Raw genomic sequence first — 17,323 nt, forward strand, 5'->3', positions numbered from 1 at the left:
AGAATGGTCAGCTTCATGGTTCTAGAATGGTCAGCTCTATGGTTCTAGAATGGTCAGCTCTATGGTTGTAGAATGGTCAGCTCTATGGTTGTAGAATGGTCAGCTATATGGTTCTAGAAAGGTCAGCTCTATGGTTCTAGAATGGTCAGCTCTATGGTTCTAGAATGGTCAGCTTCATGGTTCTAGAATGGTCAGCTCTATGGTTCTAGAATGGTCAGCTCTATGGTTCTAGAAAGGTCAGCTCTATGGTTCTAGAATGGTCAGCTCTATGGTTCTAGAATGGTCCGCTCTATGGTTCTAGAAAGGTCAGCTCTATGGTTCTAGAATGGTCAGCTCTATGGTTCTAGAATGGTCCGCTGTATGGTTCTAGAATGGTCCGCTCTATGGTTCTAGAATGGTCAGCTCTATGGTTCTAGAATGGTCAGCTCTATGGTTCTAGAATGGTCAGCTCTATGGTTCTAGAATGGTCAGCTCTATGGTTCTAGAATGGTCAGCTCTATGGTTCTAGAATGGTCAGCTCTATGGTTCTAGAATGGTCCGCTCTATGGTTCTAGAATGGTCCGCTCTATGGTTCTAGAATGGTCAGCTCTATGGTTCTAGAATGGTCAGCTCTATGGTTCTAGAATGGTCAGCTTCATGGTTCTAGAATGGTCAGCTTCATGGTTCTAGAATGGTCAGCTCTATGGTTCTAGAATGGTCAGCTCTATGGTTCTAGAATGGTCAGCTATATGGTTCTAGAAAGGTCAGCTCTATGGTTCTAGAATGATCAGCTCTATGGTTCTAGAATGGTTAACTTCATGGTTCTAGAATGGTCAGCTTCATGGTTCTAGAATGGTCAGCTCTATGGTTCTAGAAAGGTCAGCTCTATGGTTCTAGAATGGTCAGCTTCATGGTTCTAGAATGGTCAGCTTCATGGTTCTAGAATGGTCAGTTCTATGGTTCTAGAATGGTCAGCTTCATGGTTCTAGAATGGTCAGCTTCATGTTTCTAGAAAGGTCAGCTCTATGGTTCTAGAATGGTCAGCTCTATGGTTCTCGAATGGCAGCTCTATGGTTCTCGAATGGCAGCTCTATGGTTCTAGAATGGTCAGCTCTATGGTTCTAGAATGGTCAGCTCTATGGTTCTAGAAAGGTCAGCTCTATGGTTCTAGAATGGTCAGCTCTATGGTTCTAGAAAGGTCAGCTCTATGGTTCTAGAATGGTCAGCTCTATGGTTCTAGAATGGTCAGCTTCATGGTTCTAGAATGGTCAGCTTCATGGTTCTAGAATGGTCAGCTCTATGGTTCTAGAATGGTCAGCTCTTTGGTTCTAGAATGGTCAGCTTCATGGTACTAGAAAGGTCAGCTCTATGGTTCTAGAAAGGTCAGCTCTATGGTTCTAGAATGGTCAGCTCTATGGTTCTAGAATGGTCAGCTCTATGGTTCTAGAAAGGTCAGCTCTATGGTTCTAGAATGGTCAGCTTCATGGTTCTAGAATGGTCAGCTCTATGGTTCTAGAAAGGTCAGCTCTATGGTTCTAGAATGGTCAGCTCTATGGTTCTAGAATGGTCAGTTTCATGGTTCTAGAATGGTCAGCTTCATGGTTCTAGAATGGTCAGCTCTATGGTTCTAGAATGGTCAGCTCTATGGTTGTAGAATGGTCAGCTCTATGGTTGTAGAATGGTCAGCTATATGGTTCTAGAAAGGTCAGCTCTATGGTTCTAGAATGGTCAGCTCTATGGTTCTAGAATGGTCAGCTTCATGGTTCTAGAATGGTCAGCTCTATGGTTCTAGAATGGTCAGCTCTATGGTTCTAGAAAGGTCAGCTCTATGGTTCTAGAATGGTCAGCTCTATGGTTCTAGAATGGTCCGCTCTATGGTTCTAGAAAGGTCAGCTCTATGGTTCTAGAATGGTCAGCTCTATGGTTCTAGAATGGTCCGCTGTATGGTTCTAGAATGGTCCGCTCTATGGTTCTAGAAAGGTCAGCTCTATGGTTCTAGAATGGTCAGCTCTATGGTTCTAGAATGGTCAGCTCTATGGTTCTAGAATGGTCAGCTCTATGGTTCTAGAATGGTCTGCTCTATGGTTCTAGAATGGTCAGCTCTATGGTTCTAGAATGGTCAGCTCTATGGTTCTAGAATGGTCCGCTCTATGGTTCTAGAATGGTCCGCTTTATGGTTCTAGAATGGTCAGCTCTATGGTTCTAGAATGGTCCGCTCTATGGTTCTAGAAAGGTCAGCTCTCTGGTTCTAGAATGGTCAGCTTTATGGTTCTAGAATGGTCAGCTCTATGGTTCTAGAATGGTCAGCTCTATGGTTCTAGAATGGTCAGCTCTATGGTTCTAGAATGGTCAGCTCTATGGTTCTAGAATGGTCAGCTCTATAGTTCTAGAATGGTCAGCAGGGAGAGAAGCTGTAGAAGAGGAGCTATACATAGAGATCATAATGGGGGGCGGAGCTATGTCTAACCATCCTCTGTTCTGTCATGATGTCAGAAACCTCTCTCCTGATGTATACAGTGGGGGAAAAAAGTATTTAGTTCTCCCACTTAAAAATATGAGAGAGGCCTGTAATTTTCATCATAGGTACACGTCAACTATGACAGACAAATTGAGAAAAGAAAATCCAGAAAATCACATTGTAGGATTTTTAATGAATTTATTTGCAAATTATGGTGGAAAATAAGTATTTGGTCACCTACAAACAACCAAGATTTCTGGCTCTCACAGACCTGTAACTTCTTCTTTAATAGGCTCCTCTGTCCTCCACTCGTTACCTGTATTAATGGCACCTGTTTGAACTTGTTATCAGTATAAAAGACACCTGTCCACAACCTCAAACAGTCACACTCCAAACTCCACTATGGCCAAGACCAAAGAGCTGTCCAAGGACACCAGAAACAAAATTGTAGACCTGCACCAGGCTGGGAAGACTGAATCTGCAATAGGTAAGCAGCTTGGTTTGAAGAAATCAACTGTGGGAGCAATTATTAGGAAATGGAAGACATACAAGACCACTGATCATCTCCCTCGATCTGGGGCTCCACGCAAGATCTCACCCTGTGGCGTCAAAATGATCACAAGAACGGTGAGCAAAAATCCCAGAACCACACGGGGGGACCTAGTGAATGACCTGCAGAGAGCTGGGACCAAAGTAACAAAGCCTACCATCAGTAACACACTACGCCGCCAGGGACTCAAATCCTGCAGTGCCAGACGTGTCCCCCTGCTTAAGCCAGTACATGTCCAGGCCCGTCTGAAGTTTGCTAGAGTGCATTTGGATGATCCAGAAGAGGATTGGGAGAATGTCATATGGTCAGATGAAACCAAAATATAACTTTTTGGTAAAAACTCAACTCGTCGTGTTTGGAGGACAAAGAATGCTGAGTTGCATCCAAAGAACACCATACCTACTGTGAAGCATGGGGGTGGAAACATCATGCTTTGGGGCTGTTTTCCTGCAAAGGGACCAGGACGACTGATCCGTGTAAAGGAAAGAATGAATGGGGCCTTGTATCGTGAGATTTTGAGTGAAAACCTCCTTCCATCAGCAAGGGCATTGAAGATGAAACGTGGCTGGGTATTTCAGCATGACAATGATCCCAAACACACCGCCCGGGCAACGAAGGAGTGGCTTCGTAAGAAGCATTTCAAGGTCCTGGAGTGGCCTAGCCAGTCTCCAGATCTCAACCCCATAGAAAATGTTTGGAGGGAGTTGAAAGTCCGTGTTGCCCAGCGACAGCCCCAAAACATCACTGCTCTAGACGAGATCTGCATGGAGGAATGGGCCAAAATACCAGCAACAGTGTGTGAAAACCTTGTGAAGACTTACAGAAAACGTTTGACCTGTGTCATTGCCAACAAAGGGTATATAACAAAGTATTGAGAAACTTTTGTTATTGACCAAATACTTATTTTCCACCATAATTTGCAAATAAATTCATTAAAAATCCTACAATGTGATTTTCTGGAATTTTTTTCCTCATTTTGTCTGTCATAGTTGACGTGTACCTATGATAAAAATTACAGGCCTCTCTCATCTTTTTAAGTGGGAGAACTTGCACAATTGGTGGCTGACTAAATACTTTTTTCCCCCACTGTACCTATCTAACCATCCTCTGTTCTGTCATGTCAGAAACCTCTCTCCTGATGTATACCTATCTAACCATCCTCTGTTCTGTCATGATGTCAGAAACCTCTCTCCTGATACCTATCTATCCTACAGTCCACTTCATCCATCATTGTTTGGAGACAGCTCAGTTCAGGGTCTACACTCTTAGAAAGAAAGGTGCTATCTAGAACCTAAAAGGGTTATATGGCTGTCCCCAAAAGAGAACCCTTCAAATAACCCATTTTGGTTCCAGGTAGAACCCTTTTGGGTTCCATGTAGGACCCTATCCACAGAGCTTTTCCCTGAAAACAAAAGGGTTCTCCTATGGGGACAGAACGCTTTTGGAACCTTTTTTCTAAGAGTGTAGAGCTGAAGGTATCTGGTTTGTTTCACCTACAGCTGAGAAAACATCAACCGGCTTTTAGTTTGGTAATAGCAGTCCTGAGACATAACCCTCTCTTAGCTCAAATATCATCAGGTGACAAAATAGGGATTTGATAGGAACTAAACAGTGTTTAGTTTAGAAATCTGAGACAGCTGTATCTGATAACCCCTCTGTTTCCCCTGTATCTGATAACCCCTCTGTTTCCCCTGTATCTGATAACCCCTCTGTTTCCCCACCAGCTGTATCTGATAACCCCTCTGTTTCCCCTGTATCTGATAACCCCTCTGTTTCCCCTGTATCTGATAACCCCTCTGTTTCCCCTGTATCTGATAACCCCTCTGTTTCCCCTGTATCTGATAACCCCTCTGTTTCCCCTGTATCTGATAACCCCTCTGTTTCCCCTGTATCTGATAACCCCTCTGTTTCCCCACCAGCTGTATCTGATAACCCCTCTGTTTCCCCTGTATCTGATAACCCCTCTGTTTCCCCTGTATCTGATAACCCCTCTGTTTCACCACCAGCTGTATCTGATAACCCCTCTGTTTCCCCTGTATCTGATAACCCCTCTGTTTCCCCTGTATCTGATAACCCCTCTGTTTCCCCTGTATCTGATAACCCCTCTGTTTCCCCTGTATCTGATAACCCCTCTGTTTCCCCTGTATCTGATAACCCCTCTGTTTCCCCACCAGCTGTATCTGATAACCCCTCTGTTTCCCCACCAGCTGTATCTGATAACCCCTCTGTTTCCCCTGTATCTGATAACCCCTCTGTTTCCCCTGTATCTGATAACCCCTCTGTTTCCCCACCAGCTGTATCTGATAACCCCTCTGTTTCCCCTGTATCTGATAACCCCTCTGTTTCCCCTGTATCTGATAACCCCTCTGTTTCCCCACCAGTGGGTATCTGATAACCCCTCTGTTTCCCCACCAGCTGTATCTGATAACCCCTCTGTTTCCCCTGTATCTGATAACCCCTCTGTTTCCCCTGTATCTGATAACCCCTCTGTTTCCCCACCAGCTGTATCTGATAACCCCTCTGTTTCCCTGTATCTGATAACCCCTCTGTTTCCCCTGTATCTGATAACCCCTCTGTTTCCCCACCAGCTGTATCTGATAACCCCTCTGTTTCCCCTGTATCTGATAACCCCTCTGTTTCCCCTGTATCTGATAACCCCTCTGTTTCCCCTGTATCTGATAACCCCTCTGTTTCCCCTGTATCTGATAACCCCTCTGTTTCCCCACCAGCTGTATCTGATAACCCCTCTGTTTCCCCACCAGCTGTATCTGATAACCCCTCTGTTTCCCCTGTATCTGATAACCCCTCTGTTTTCCCCTGTATCTGATAACCCCTCTGTTTCCCCACCAGCTGTATCTGATAACCCCTCTGTTTCCCCTGTATCTGATAACCCCTATGTTTCCCCTGTATCTGATAACCCCTCTGTTTCCCCACCAGCTGTATCTGATAACCCCTCTGTTTCCCCACCAGCTGTATCTGATAACCCCTCTGTTTCCCCTGTATCTGATAACCCCTCTGTTTCCCCTGTATCTGATAACCCCTCTGTTTCCCCACCAGCTGTATCTGATAACCCCTCTGTTTCCCCACCAGCTGTATCTGATAACCCCTCTGTTTCCCCACCAGCTGTATCTGATAACCCCTCTGTTTCCCCACCAGCTGTATCTGATAACCCCTCTGTTTCCCCACCAGCTGTATCTGATAACCCCTCTGTTTCCCCTGTATCTGATAACCCCTCTGTTTCTCCTGTATCTAATAACCCCTCTGTTCCCCCTGTATCTGATAACCCCTCTGTTTCCCCACCAGCTGTATCTGATAACCCCTCTGTTTCCCCTGTATCTGATAACCCCTCTGTTTCCCCTGTATCTGATAACCCCTCTGTTTCCCCTGTATCTGATAACCCCTCTGTTTCCCCTGTATCTGATAACCCCTCTGTTTCCCCTCTATCTGATAACCCCTCTGTTTCCCCTGTATCTGATAACCCCTCTGTTTCCCCACCAGCTGTATCTGATAACCCCTCTGTTTCCCCACCAGCTGTATCTGATAACCCCTCTGTTTCCCCACCAGCTGTATCTGATAACCCCTCTGTTTCCCCTGTATCTGATAACCCCTCTGTTTCCCCTGTATCTGATAACCCCTCTTTTTCCCCACCAGCTGTATCTGATAACCCCTCTGTTTCCCCTGTATCTGATAACCCCTCTGTTTCCCCTGTATCTGATAACCCCTCTGTTTCCCCACCAGCTGTATCTGATAACCCCTCTGTTTCCCCTGTATCTGATAACCCCTCTGTTTCCCCACCAGCTGTATCTGATAACCCCTCTGTTTCCCCACCAGCTGTATCTGATAACCCCTCTGTTTCCCCACCAGCTGTATCTGATAACCCCTCTGTTTCCCCACCAGCTGTATCTGATAACCCCTCTGTTTCCCCACCAGCTGTATCTGATAACCCCTCTGTTTCTCCACCAGCTGTATCTGATAACCCCTCTGTTTCCCCTGTATCTGATAACCCCTCTGTTTCCCCACCAGCTGTATCTGATAACCCCTCTGTTTCCCCACCAGCTGTATCTGATAACCCCTCTGTTTCCCCTGTATCTGATAACCCCTCTGTTTCCCCACCAGCTGTATCTGATAACCCCTCTGTTTCCCCTGTATCTGATAACCCCTCTGTTTCCCCTGTATCTGATAACCCCTCTGTTTCCCCACCAGCTGTATCTGATAACCCCTCTGTTTCCCCTGTATCTGATAACCCCTCTGTTTCCCCACCAGCTGTATCTGATAACCCCTCTGTTTCCCCTGTATCTGATAACCCCTCTGTTTCCCCACCAGCTGTATCTGATAACCCCTCTGTTTCCCCTGTATCTGATAACCCCTCTGTTTCCCCACCAGCTGTATCTGATAACCCCTCTGTTTCCCCACCAGCTGTATCTGATAACCCCTCTGTTTCCCCTGTATCTGATAACCCCTCTGTTTCCCCACCAGCTGTATCTAATAACCCCTCTGTTTCCCCTGTATCTGATAACCCCTCTGTTTCCCCTGTATCTGATAACCCCTCTGTTTCCCCTGTATCTGATAACCCCTCTGTTTCCCCACCAGCTGTATCTGATAACCCCTCTGTTTCCCCACCAGCTGTATCTGATAACCCCTCTGTTTCCCCACCAGCTGTATCTGATAACCCCTCTGTTTCCCCTGTATCTGATAACCCCTCTGTTTCCCCTGTATCTGATAACCCCTCTGTTTCCCCTGTATCTGATAACCCCTCTGTTTCCCCTGTATCTGATAACCCCTCTGTTTCCCCACCAGCTGTATCTGATAACCCCTCTGTTTCCCCACCAGCTGTATCTGATAACCCCTCTGTTTCCCCACCAGCTGTATCTGATAACCCCTCTGTTTCCCCCTGTATCTGATAACCCCTCTGTTTCCCCTGTATCTGATAACCCCTCTGTTTCCCACTGTATCTGATAACCCCTCTGTTTCCCCTGTATCTGATAACCCCTCTGTTTCCCCTGTATCTGATAACCCCTCTGTTTCCCCTGTATCTGATAACCCCTCTGTTTCCCCTGTATCTGATAACCCCTCTGTTTCTCCACCAGCTGTATCTGATAACCCCTCTGTTTCCCCTGTATCTGATAACCCCTCTGTTTCCCCACCAGCTGTATCTGATAACCCCTCTGTTTCCCCACCAGCTGTATCTGATAACCCCTCTGTTTCCCCTGTATCTGATAACCCCTCTGTTTCCCCTGTATCTGATAACCCCTCTGTTTCCCCTGTATCTGATAACCCCTCTGTTTCCCCTGTATCTGATAACCCCTCTGTTTCCCCTGTATCTGATAACCCCTCTGTTTCCCCTGTATCTGATAACCCCTCTGTTTCTCCACCAGCTGTATCTGATAACCTCTCTGTTTCCCCACCAGCTGTATCTGATAACCCCTCTGTTTCCCCTGTATCTGATAACCCCTCTGTTTCTCCACCAGCTGTATCTGATAACCCCTCTGTTTCCCCACCAGCTGTATCTGATAACACCTCTGTAGGATAGCTTGGGATAGATGAAGTGGACAGTAGGATAGCTTGTCCCCGTGCCCGAGAACACTAAGGTAACCTGCCTAAATGACTACCGGCCCGTAGCACTCACGTCTGTAGCCATGAAGTGCTTTGAAAGGCTGGTCATGGCTCACATCAACACCATCATCCCAGAAACCCTAGACCCACTCCAATTTGCATACCGCCCCAACAGATCCACAGATGATGCAATCTCTATTGCACTCCACACTGCCCTTTCCCACCTGGACAAAAGGAACACCTACGTGAGAATGCTATTCATTGACTACAGCTCAGCGTTCAACACCATAGTGCCCTCAAAGCTCATCACTAAGCTAAGGACCCTGGGACTAAGCACCTCCCTCTGCAACTGGATCCTGGACTTCCTGACGGGCCGCCCCCAGGTGGTAAGGGTAGGTAACAACACATCTGCCACGCTGATCCTCAACACGGGGGCCCCTCAGGGGTGCGTGCTCAGTCCCCTCCTGTACTCCCTGTTCACCCATGACTGCATGGCCAGGCAAGACTCCAACACCATCATTAAGTTTGCCGACGACACAACAGTGGTAGCCCTGATCACCGACAACGATGAGACAGCCTATAGGGAGGAGGTCAGAGACCTGGCCGTGTGGTGCCAGGATAACAACCTCTCCCTCAACGTGATCAAGACAAAGGAGATGATTGTGGACTACAGGAAAAAAAAAGAGGACTGAGCATGCCCCCATTCTCATCAACGGGGCTGTAGTGGAACAGGTTGAGAGCTTCATGTTCTTTGGTGTCCACATCACCAATAAACTATCATGGTCCAAACTCACCAAGGCAGTTGTGAAGAGGGCACGACAAAGCCTATTCCCCCTCAGGAGACTGAAAAGATTTGGCATTGGTCCTCAGATCCTCAAAAAGTTATACAGCTGCACCATCGGTAGCCTTGTGAATGTTGACCTGCTTAAAAGTCTTACTCACATCAGCTACGGAGAGCGTGATCACGTAGTCATCCGGAACAGCTGATGCTCTCATGCATGCTTCAGTGTTGCTTGCCTCGAAGCGAGCATAGAGTTGATTTAGCTTGTCTGGTAGGCTTGTGTCGCTGGGCAGCTCGCAGCTGTGCTTCCCTTTGTAGTCTGTAATAGTTTTCAAGCCCTGCCACATCCGACGAGCTGACTCTTTGCCTGTTTGATGGTTCGTCGGAGGGCATAGAGGGATTTCTTATAAGCGTCCGGGTTAGAGTCCCGCTCCTTGAAAGCGGCAGCTCTGCCCTTTAGCTCAGTGCTGTTGCCTGTAATCCATGGCATCTGGTTGGGATATGTACGTACGGTCACTGTGGGGACGACGTCATCAATGCATTTATTGATGAAGCCAGTGACTGTATTCCTCAATGCTATCGGAAGAATCCCGGAACATATTCCAGTCTGTGCTAGCAAAACAGTCCTGTAGCTTAGCATCTGCTTCATCTGACCACTTCTTTATTAACCGAGTCACTGGTGCTTCCTGCTTTAGTTTTTGCTTGTAAGCAGGAATCAGGAGGATAGAGTTATGGTCAGATTTGCCAAATGGAGGGCGAGGGAGAGCTTTGTACGCATCTCTGTGTATGGAGTAAAGGTGGTCTAGAGTTTTTTTTCCTCTGGATGCACATTTAACATGCTGGTAGAAATTAGGTAGAACAGATTTAAGTTTCCCTGCATTAAAGTCCCCGGCCACTAGGAGCGCCGCCTCTGGATGAGCGTTTTCCTGTTTACTTATGGCCTTATACAGCTCATTCAGTGCGGTCTTAGTGCCAGGATCGGTTTGTGGTGGTAAATAGACAGCTACGAAGAATATAGATGAAAACTCTCTTGGTAAATAGTGTGGTCTACAGCTTTCATGAGATACTCTACTTCAGGCGAGACTTCCTTAATATTAGATTTGGTGCACCAGCTGTTGTTTACAAATATACACAGACCGCCACCCTTTGTCTTACCGGAGTCAGCCGTTCTACCCTGCCGATGTAGCGTTTATCCCGCCAGCTGTATGTTATCCATGTCGTCGTTCAGCCACGACTCAGTGAAATATAAGATATTACAGTTTTTAATGTCCCGTTGGTAGGATAACCTTAATCTTAGGTTGTCTAATTTATTTTCCAATGATTGAACATTGGCTAATAGGATTGATGGAAGAGGCAGTTTACTCGCTCGCCGTCGGATCCTTACAAGGCAGTTGTCACAAAGTGCTTATACATAAACCCAGCCTAAAACCCCAAACAACAAGCAATGCAGATGTAGAAGCACGGTGGCTAGGAAAAACTCCCTAGAAAAGGCAGCAACCTAGGAAGAAACCTAGAGAGGAACCAGGCTCTGAGGGGTGGCCAGTCCTCTTCTGGCTGTGCCGGGTGGAGATTATAAGAGTACATGGCCATTAAGGCCAGATCGTTCTTCAAGATGTTCAAATGTTCATAGATGACCAGCAGGGTCAAATAATAATCACAGTGGTTGTAGAGGGTGCAACAGGTCAATACCTCAGGAGTAAATGTCAGTTGGCTTTTCATAGCCGAGCATTCAGAGGTCGAGACAGCAGGTGCGGTAGAGAGAGAGAGAGAGAGAGAGAGGGTCGAAACAGCAGGTCCGGGACAAGGTAGCACGTCTGTAGCAAGATATTTCTCCTGACTGACTGTTTCTGACCGACTGTTTCTATGACTGACTGACTTTCTGCTGACTGTTCTTTGATGGACTGTTTCTGCTGACTGTTCTCTGACCGACTGTTTCTGCTGACTGTTCTCTGACCGACTGTTTCTGCTGACTGTTCTCTGACAGACTGTTTCACCTCTGTCTCTTTCAGCTGTTTACCTCTGCAAAAGAACAATGCAAAACAAAGCCCGCCTGGAGCTGGCTGACTACGAAGCTGTAAGCTCCTCCCTCCTCCTCCTCCTCTTCCTCATCTTCCTCTTCCTCTACCTCCCTCCACTCCCCTCCTCTTCCTCCACCTCTTCCTCCACCTCTTCCTCCACCTCCTCCTCCTCTTCCCTCCTCCTCTTCCTCCACCCCCTCCTCTTCCTCCACCTCCTCCTCCTCTTCCCTCCTCCTCTTCCTCCACCTCCACCCCCCTCCTCTTCCTCCACCTCCTCCTCCTCTTCCCTCCTCCTCTTCCTCCACCCCCTCCTCTTCCTCCACCTCCTCCTCCTCCTCCTCTTCTCCACCTCCTCCTCTTCCTCCACCCCCTCCTCTTCCTCCACTCCACCCTCCTCCTCTTCCTCTACCCCCCACCCCCTCCTCTTCCCTCCTCCTCTTCCTCCACCTCCTCCTCCTCTTCCTCCTCCCCTCCTCTTCCTCCACCTCTCTCCTCCTCCTCCTCCTCCTCCTCTATTCTACTGTATCAGTTCTCTCTACCCTAGTGTAAAGAACAATCAACCAGTCTAATATCCTCCATTTGATGGAGACAAGCCTGCTTAGTTTGGAAAGCAGTTAACTGCTGTCCCCTCAGAGGTATGTTTTATGTAAGAGGTAGTCTAACTATAAGACACTAACCTTTAGTTTGTTTCTGTGTTCTTAAGGAGACCTTAGCCAGACTACAGAGAGCCTTCGCCAGGAAATGGGAGTTTATATTTATGCAAGCTGAAGCACAAGCAAAGTAAGTAGTTCATCCAATGCTGTGTCTCAAATAATAGCACCCTATTCCCTACGTTGATGCAGACTGACTGGTAAAACAGCCCTTTTTCCCAACAACACAGCCTCACGGTCTCTGCCTCCATTTACTCACAGATGTGGAACGAGAGGAGAGGCGAGGAGAGGAGGGGAGGGGGGAGAGGAGGAAAGGAGAGGAGTGGAGGGGAGATGAGAGGAGGGGGGGGGGGAGAGGAGAGGAGGAAAGGAGAGGAGTGGAGGGGAAATGAGAGGAGGGGAGATGAGGGGAGGAGTGGAGAGGAGGGGAGGGGAGATGAGAGGAGGGGAGGGGAGATGAGAGGAGAGGGGAGGAGTGGAGGAGAGTGGGGAGAGGAGATGAGGGAAGGGGGAGAGGAGAGGAGAGGGGAGGAGTGGAGTGGAGAGGGGGGAGAGGAGATGAGGGGAGGGGGAGAGGAGAGGAGAGGGGAGGAGTGGAGTGGAGAGGGGGGAGAGGAGATGAGGGGAGGGGAGGGGAAATGAGAGGAGAGGAGAGGAGAGGAGAGGAGAGGAGAGGAGAGGAGAGGAGAGGAGAGGAGAGATGTAGGATCTTAATTTGAGTCAGTTTGCTACAGCAGGAAAATAATCCTCCAGCAACAGGAAATAATTAATGAACATGTTTGCATGGGGTTGATACATTTTTTGTTAGGGAAAATAAAGTCTGACATTTCTAAGTGAAAATTACAAACTTCAGAAGCCTTTTAAACCTCAAATACACTACACATTTTACATTTCCTGCATTTCAAGAAAGTTCATCTGCAACAGAGTGATCAAAAGAAGAAACTACACCTGTCACTAAATAAATGATGGGATGTCTGTTTTACAGTGTTTCCACCTCTATCCTTTAACACAGAGTTGACAAGAAAAGAGACAAAATTGAGAGGAAGATTCTGGACAGTCAAGAGAGAGCTTTCTGGGACGTGCACAGACCAGTGGTGAGAATACGACCTCTCTCTGTTTCCCTGTCACCACAGACCAGTGGTGAGAATACGACCTCTCTCTGTTTCCCTGTCACCACAGACCAGTGGTGAGAATACGACCTCTCTCTGTTTCCCTGTCACCACAGACCAGTGGTGAGAATACAACCTCTCTCTGTTTCCCTGTCACCACAGACCAGTGGTGAGAATACGACCTCTCTCTGTTTCCCTGTCACCACAGACCAGTGGTGAGAATACGACCTCTCTCTGTTTCCCTGTCACCACAGACCAGTGGTGAGAATTGTAATGTATCATTAGTGTTAATACTATTGTAATTATTCTGCACTATAGCCCATTTATTGCCTTACCTCCATAACTTGCTACATTTGCACACACTGTATATATATTTTCTGTTGTATTTTCTGACTTTATGTTTTTTTTCTTTACCCCATATGTAACTCTGTGTTGTTTTTATTGCACTACTTTGCTTTATCTTGGCCAGGTCGCAGTTGTAAATGAGAACCTGTTCTCAACTGGCTTACCTGGTTAAATAAAGGTGAAATAAAAATAAAATAAAATCATTTGAGATGGTTTTACCAACCAGGCGCCAGACTGAAGTAAGTTGATATCAGCGTTCGAAATGGATAGGTTCACTCCTTATTGATCTACACAGGGAAAAGGCAACAATTGGTAATATTTCAACATTTTGAATGTTATCAAACAGATCTTTAGATAGCTAGGCAGTACCATATAGCGGCTAATAGCACTGGGCTAATAAGCAGAGCATGGCACACAATATAAACCCACTATGTACAGAGGCTAGGCTAACCTAGCACACAGTAAGAACAGGGCCAACTAGCATGGTAAGCTAGCACGCTAGTCTAGTAGGCCACAGGCTGTGGATTGTAGCACTTGGTGCTGAGTTCTTGTCCTTGTAGGAAGGGTCCAGTGTTGAGGTGTGTTGAGGTGGTGCTGAGTTCTCGTCCTTGTAGGAAGGGTCCAGTGGTGAGGTGGTGCTGAGTTCTCGTCCTTATAGGAAGGGTCCAGTGGTGAGGTGGTGCTGAGTTCTCGTCCTTGTAGGAAGGGTCCAGTGTTGAGGTGTGTTGAGGTGGTGCTGAGTTCTTGTCCTTGTAGGAAGGGTCCAGTGGTGAGGTGGTGCTGAGTTCTCGTCCTTGTAGGAAGGGTCCAGTGGTGAGGTGGTGCTGAGTTCTCGTCCTTGTAGGAAGGGTCCAGTGTTGAGGTGGTGCTGAGTTCTCGTCCTTGTAGGAAGGGTCCAGTGTTGAGGTGTGTTGAGGTGGTGCTGAGTTCTTGTCCTTGTAGGAAGGGTCCAGTGTTGAGGTGGTGCTGAGTTCTCGTCCTTGTTGGAAGGGTCCAGTGGTGAGTTGTGTTGAGGTGGTGCTGAGTTCTTGTCCTTGTAGGAAGGGTCCAGTAGTGAGTTGTGTTGAGGTGGTGCTGAGTTCTCGTCCTTGTAGGAAGGGTCCAGTGGTGAGTTGTGTTGAGGTGGTGCTGAGTTCTTGTCCTTGTAGGAAGGGTCCAGTGGTGAGTTGTGTTGAGGTGGTGCTGAGTTCTTGTCCTTGTAGGAAGGGTCCAGTGGTGAGGTGGTGCTGAGTTCTTGTCCTTGTAGGAAGGGTCCAGTGGTGAGTTGTGTTGAGGTGGTGCTGAGTTGTTCTGACCTGCTGTCTCTCTGCACCCAACTAAAGAACAGGCAGTAATAGGAATCTGTTACCCTGTAGGGCCTGGGATTGACTGAGCAGGTCAGCTGACTGAGTTCCCTGGCAACCTGGTCCCTAACACAGAGTTATAATGAGCAGGTCAGCTGACTGAGTTCCCTGGCAACCTGGTCCCTAACACAGAGTTATAATGAGCAGGTCAGCTGACTGAGTTCCCTGGCAACCTGGTCCCTAACACAGAGTTATAATGAGCAGGTCAGCTGACTGAGTTCCCTGGCAACCTGGTCCCTAACACAGAGTTATAATGAGCAGGTCAGCTGACTGAGTTCCCTGGCAACCTGGTCCCTAACACAGAGTTATAATGAGCAGGTCAGCTGACTGAGTTCCCTGGCAACCTGGTCCCTAACACAGAGTTATAATGAGCAGGTCAGCTGACTGAGTTCCCTGGCAACCTGGTCCCTAACACAGAGTTATAATGAGCAGGTCAGCTGACTGAGTTCCCTGGCAACCTGGTCCCTAACACAGATTCATAATGAGCAGGTCAGCTGACTGAGTTCCCTGGCAACCTGGTCCCTAACACAGAGTTATAATGAGCAGGTCAGCTGACTGAGTTCCCTGGCAACCTGGTCCCTAACGCAGAGTTATAAAGTGGCCTCTGCCACTGGACAATGGGGTCAGGCTGAACCAGGGGATGGTAACCTACCTTAAACAAATGCAAAATGCAGCTACTGTTATTATTCTGTCTGCACTGTTTGACGTGACTGTTAGTTAGCCGTAGTTGGCTAGCTAGCGAGCAGGGGATAGGAACGTTGCCAGCCAGTATGGCAATGGAACATTTAGAACGCGTCCATAAATACAGCACAAAAAGACTGAATGACTGGGTCGCGATAGAACGAACGACCAGCCGGCTTGGGTATTAACCCTAGATTTGTGTCGGGACTATATCTTGTGGAAGGATGAAATAGTTTAATAAATTAATCAAAATAAAGTTTTTAATGAAAATAAATCAATCATTATTTGAATATGTTGGTAACCCGTTGTATAAAAGTGATAATGCCCTCGAAGCCGGTGTTTGGAGAATATATTGGCACGGTTTGCCGGCCCTCGACTTCTTCCCTGGCCTAACAACACCCGTGCCAATATATCATCCAAACACCGGCTTCTCGGGCATTACCACTTAAATGTTCACCAATCAAAGGACAGTCTGATTGAGGAGTAGAGGTCTTTAGGGGTCAAATAACCTTCCAAGCATTTAACCACCTCTGGGTGGGTTTAATGTCCTGTTAATCAAATCAGACAACACTGCAGACAGAAATAAATTAATTTCCCCCATCACATCAAGTAAGGCTGCGTCCCAAACTGCACCCTATTCCCTATAGGGCGCTGGTTAAAAGTAGTGCACTATGTAGGGAATAGGGTGTCATTTGGGATGCAAGGAGGAATGATCCTCCTCCAGTATCTCCCATGGCACAAACAACTCCCTGGACTGTTGGAGATGAGGACTGTCTAACTCCCTGGTGTTCAGTCATTAGTGTTATTGGCCTAATGGGACATACTGTTGGAGATGAGGACTGTCTTACTCCCTGGTGTTCAGTCATTAGTGTTATTGGCCTAATGGGACATACTGTTGGAGATGAGGACTGTCTAACTCCCCGGTGTTCAGTCATTAGTGTTATTGGCCTAATGGGACATACTGTTGGAGATGAGGACTGTCTAACTCCCTGGTGTTCAGTCAGTAGTGTTATTGGCCTAATGGGACATACTGTTCAGATGGAGTATCATGTCATGTGTGCTGGAGATACAGTGGGGGAAAAAAGTATTTAGTCAGCCACCAATTGTGCAAGTTCTCCCACTTAAAAAGATGAGAGAGGCCTGTAATTTGCATCATAGGTACACGTCAACTATGACAGACAAATTAAGATTTGTTTTCCAGAAAATCACATTGTAGGATTTTTAATGAATTTATTTGCAAATTATGGTGGAAAATAAGTATTTGGTCACCTACAAACAAGCAAGATTTCTGGCTCTCACAGACCTGTAACTTCTTCTTTAAAGAGGCTCCTCTGTCCTCCACTCGTTACCTGTATTAATGGCACCTGTTTGAACTTGTTATCAGTATAAAAGACACCTGTCCACAACCTCAAACAGTCACACTCCAAACTCCACTATGGCCAAGACCAAAGAGCTGTCAAAGGACACCAGAAACAAAATTGTAGACCTGCACCAGGCTGGGAAGACTGAATCTGCAATAGGTAAGCAGCTTGGTTTGAAGAAATCAACTGTGGGAGCAATTATTAGGAAATGGAAGACATACAAGACCACTGATCATCTCCCTCGATCTGGGGCTCCACGCAAGATCTCACCCCGTGGGGTCAAAATGATCACAAGAACGGTGAGCAAAAATCCCAGAACCACACGGGTGGACCTAGTGAATGACCTGCAGAGAGCTGGGACCAAAGTAACAAAGCCTACCATCAGTAACACACTATGCCGCTAGGGACTCAAATCCTGCAGTGCGAGACGTGTCCCCCTGCTTAAGCCAGTACATGTCCAGGCCCGTCTGAAGTTTGCTAGAGTGCATTTGGATG

At 47.1% G+C, this 17,323-nt stretch overlaps 1 protein-coding gene across 1 annotated transcript in view; it reads left to right on the forward strand.

Annotated features, from left to right (window-relative positions):
• The window catches only part of LOC121578767 (regulator of G-protein signaling 7-like), a 268,935-nt gene that overhangs the window by 149,932 nt on the left and 101,680 nt on the right, over positions 1–17,323 (forward strand). The window contains exons 7-9 of the mRNA XM_045213932.1: positions 11,331–11,395; positions 12,043–12,119; positions 13,002–13,083. Of these exons, the coding sequence (XP_045069867.1) occupies positions 11,331–11,395; positions 12,043–12,119; positions 13,002–13,083 (224 nt within the window). The remainder of the gene's footprint in view (positions 1–11,330; positions 11,396–12,042; positions 12,120–13,001; positions 13,084–17,323) is intronic.

This window comes from Coregonus clupeaformis, unplaced genomic scaffold (assembly GCF_020615455.1).
Source record: "Coregonus clupeaformis isolate EN_2021a unplaced genomic scaffold, ASM2061545v1 scaf0173, whole genome shotgun sequence".
Lineage (NCBI taxonomy): Eukaryota > Metazoa > Chordata > Actinopteri > Salmoniformes > Salmonidae > Coregonus > Coregonus clupeaformis.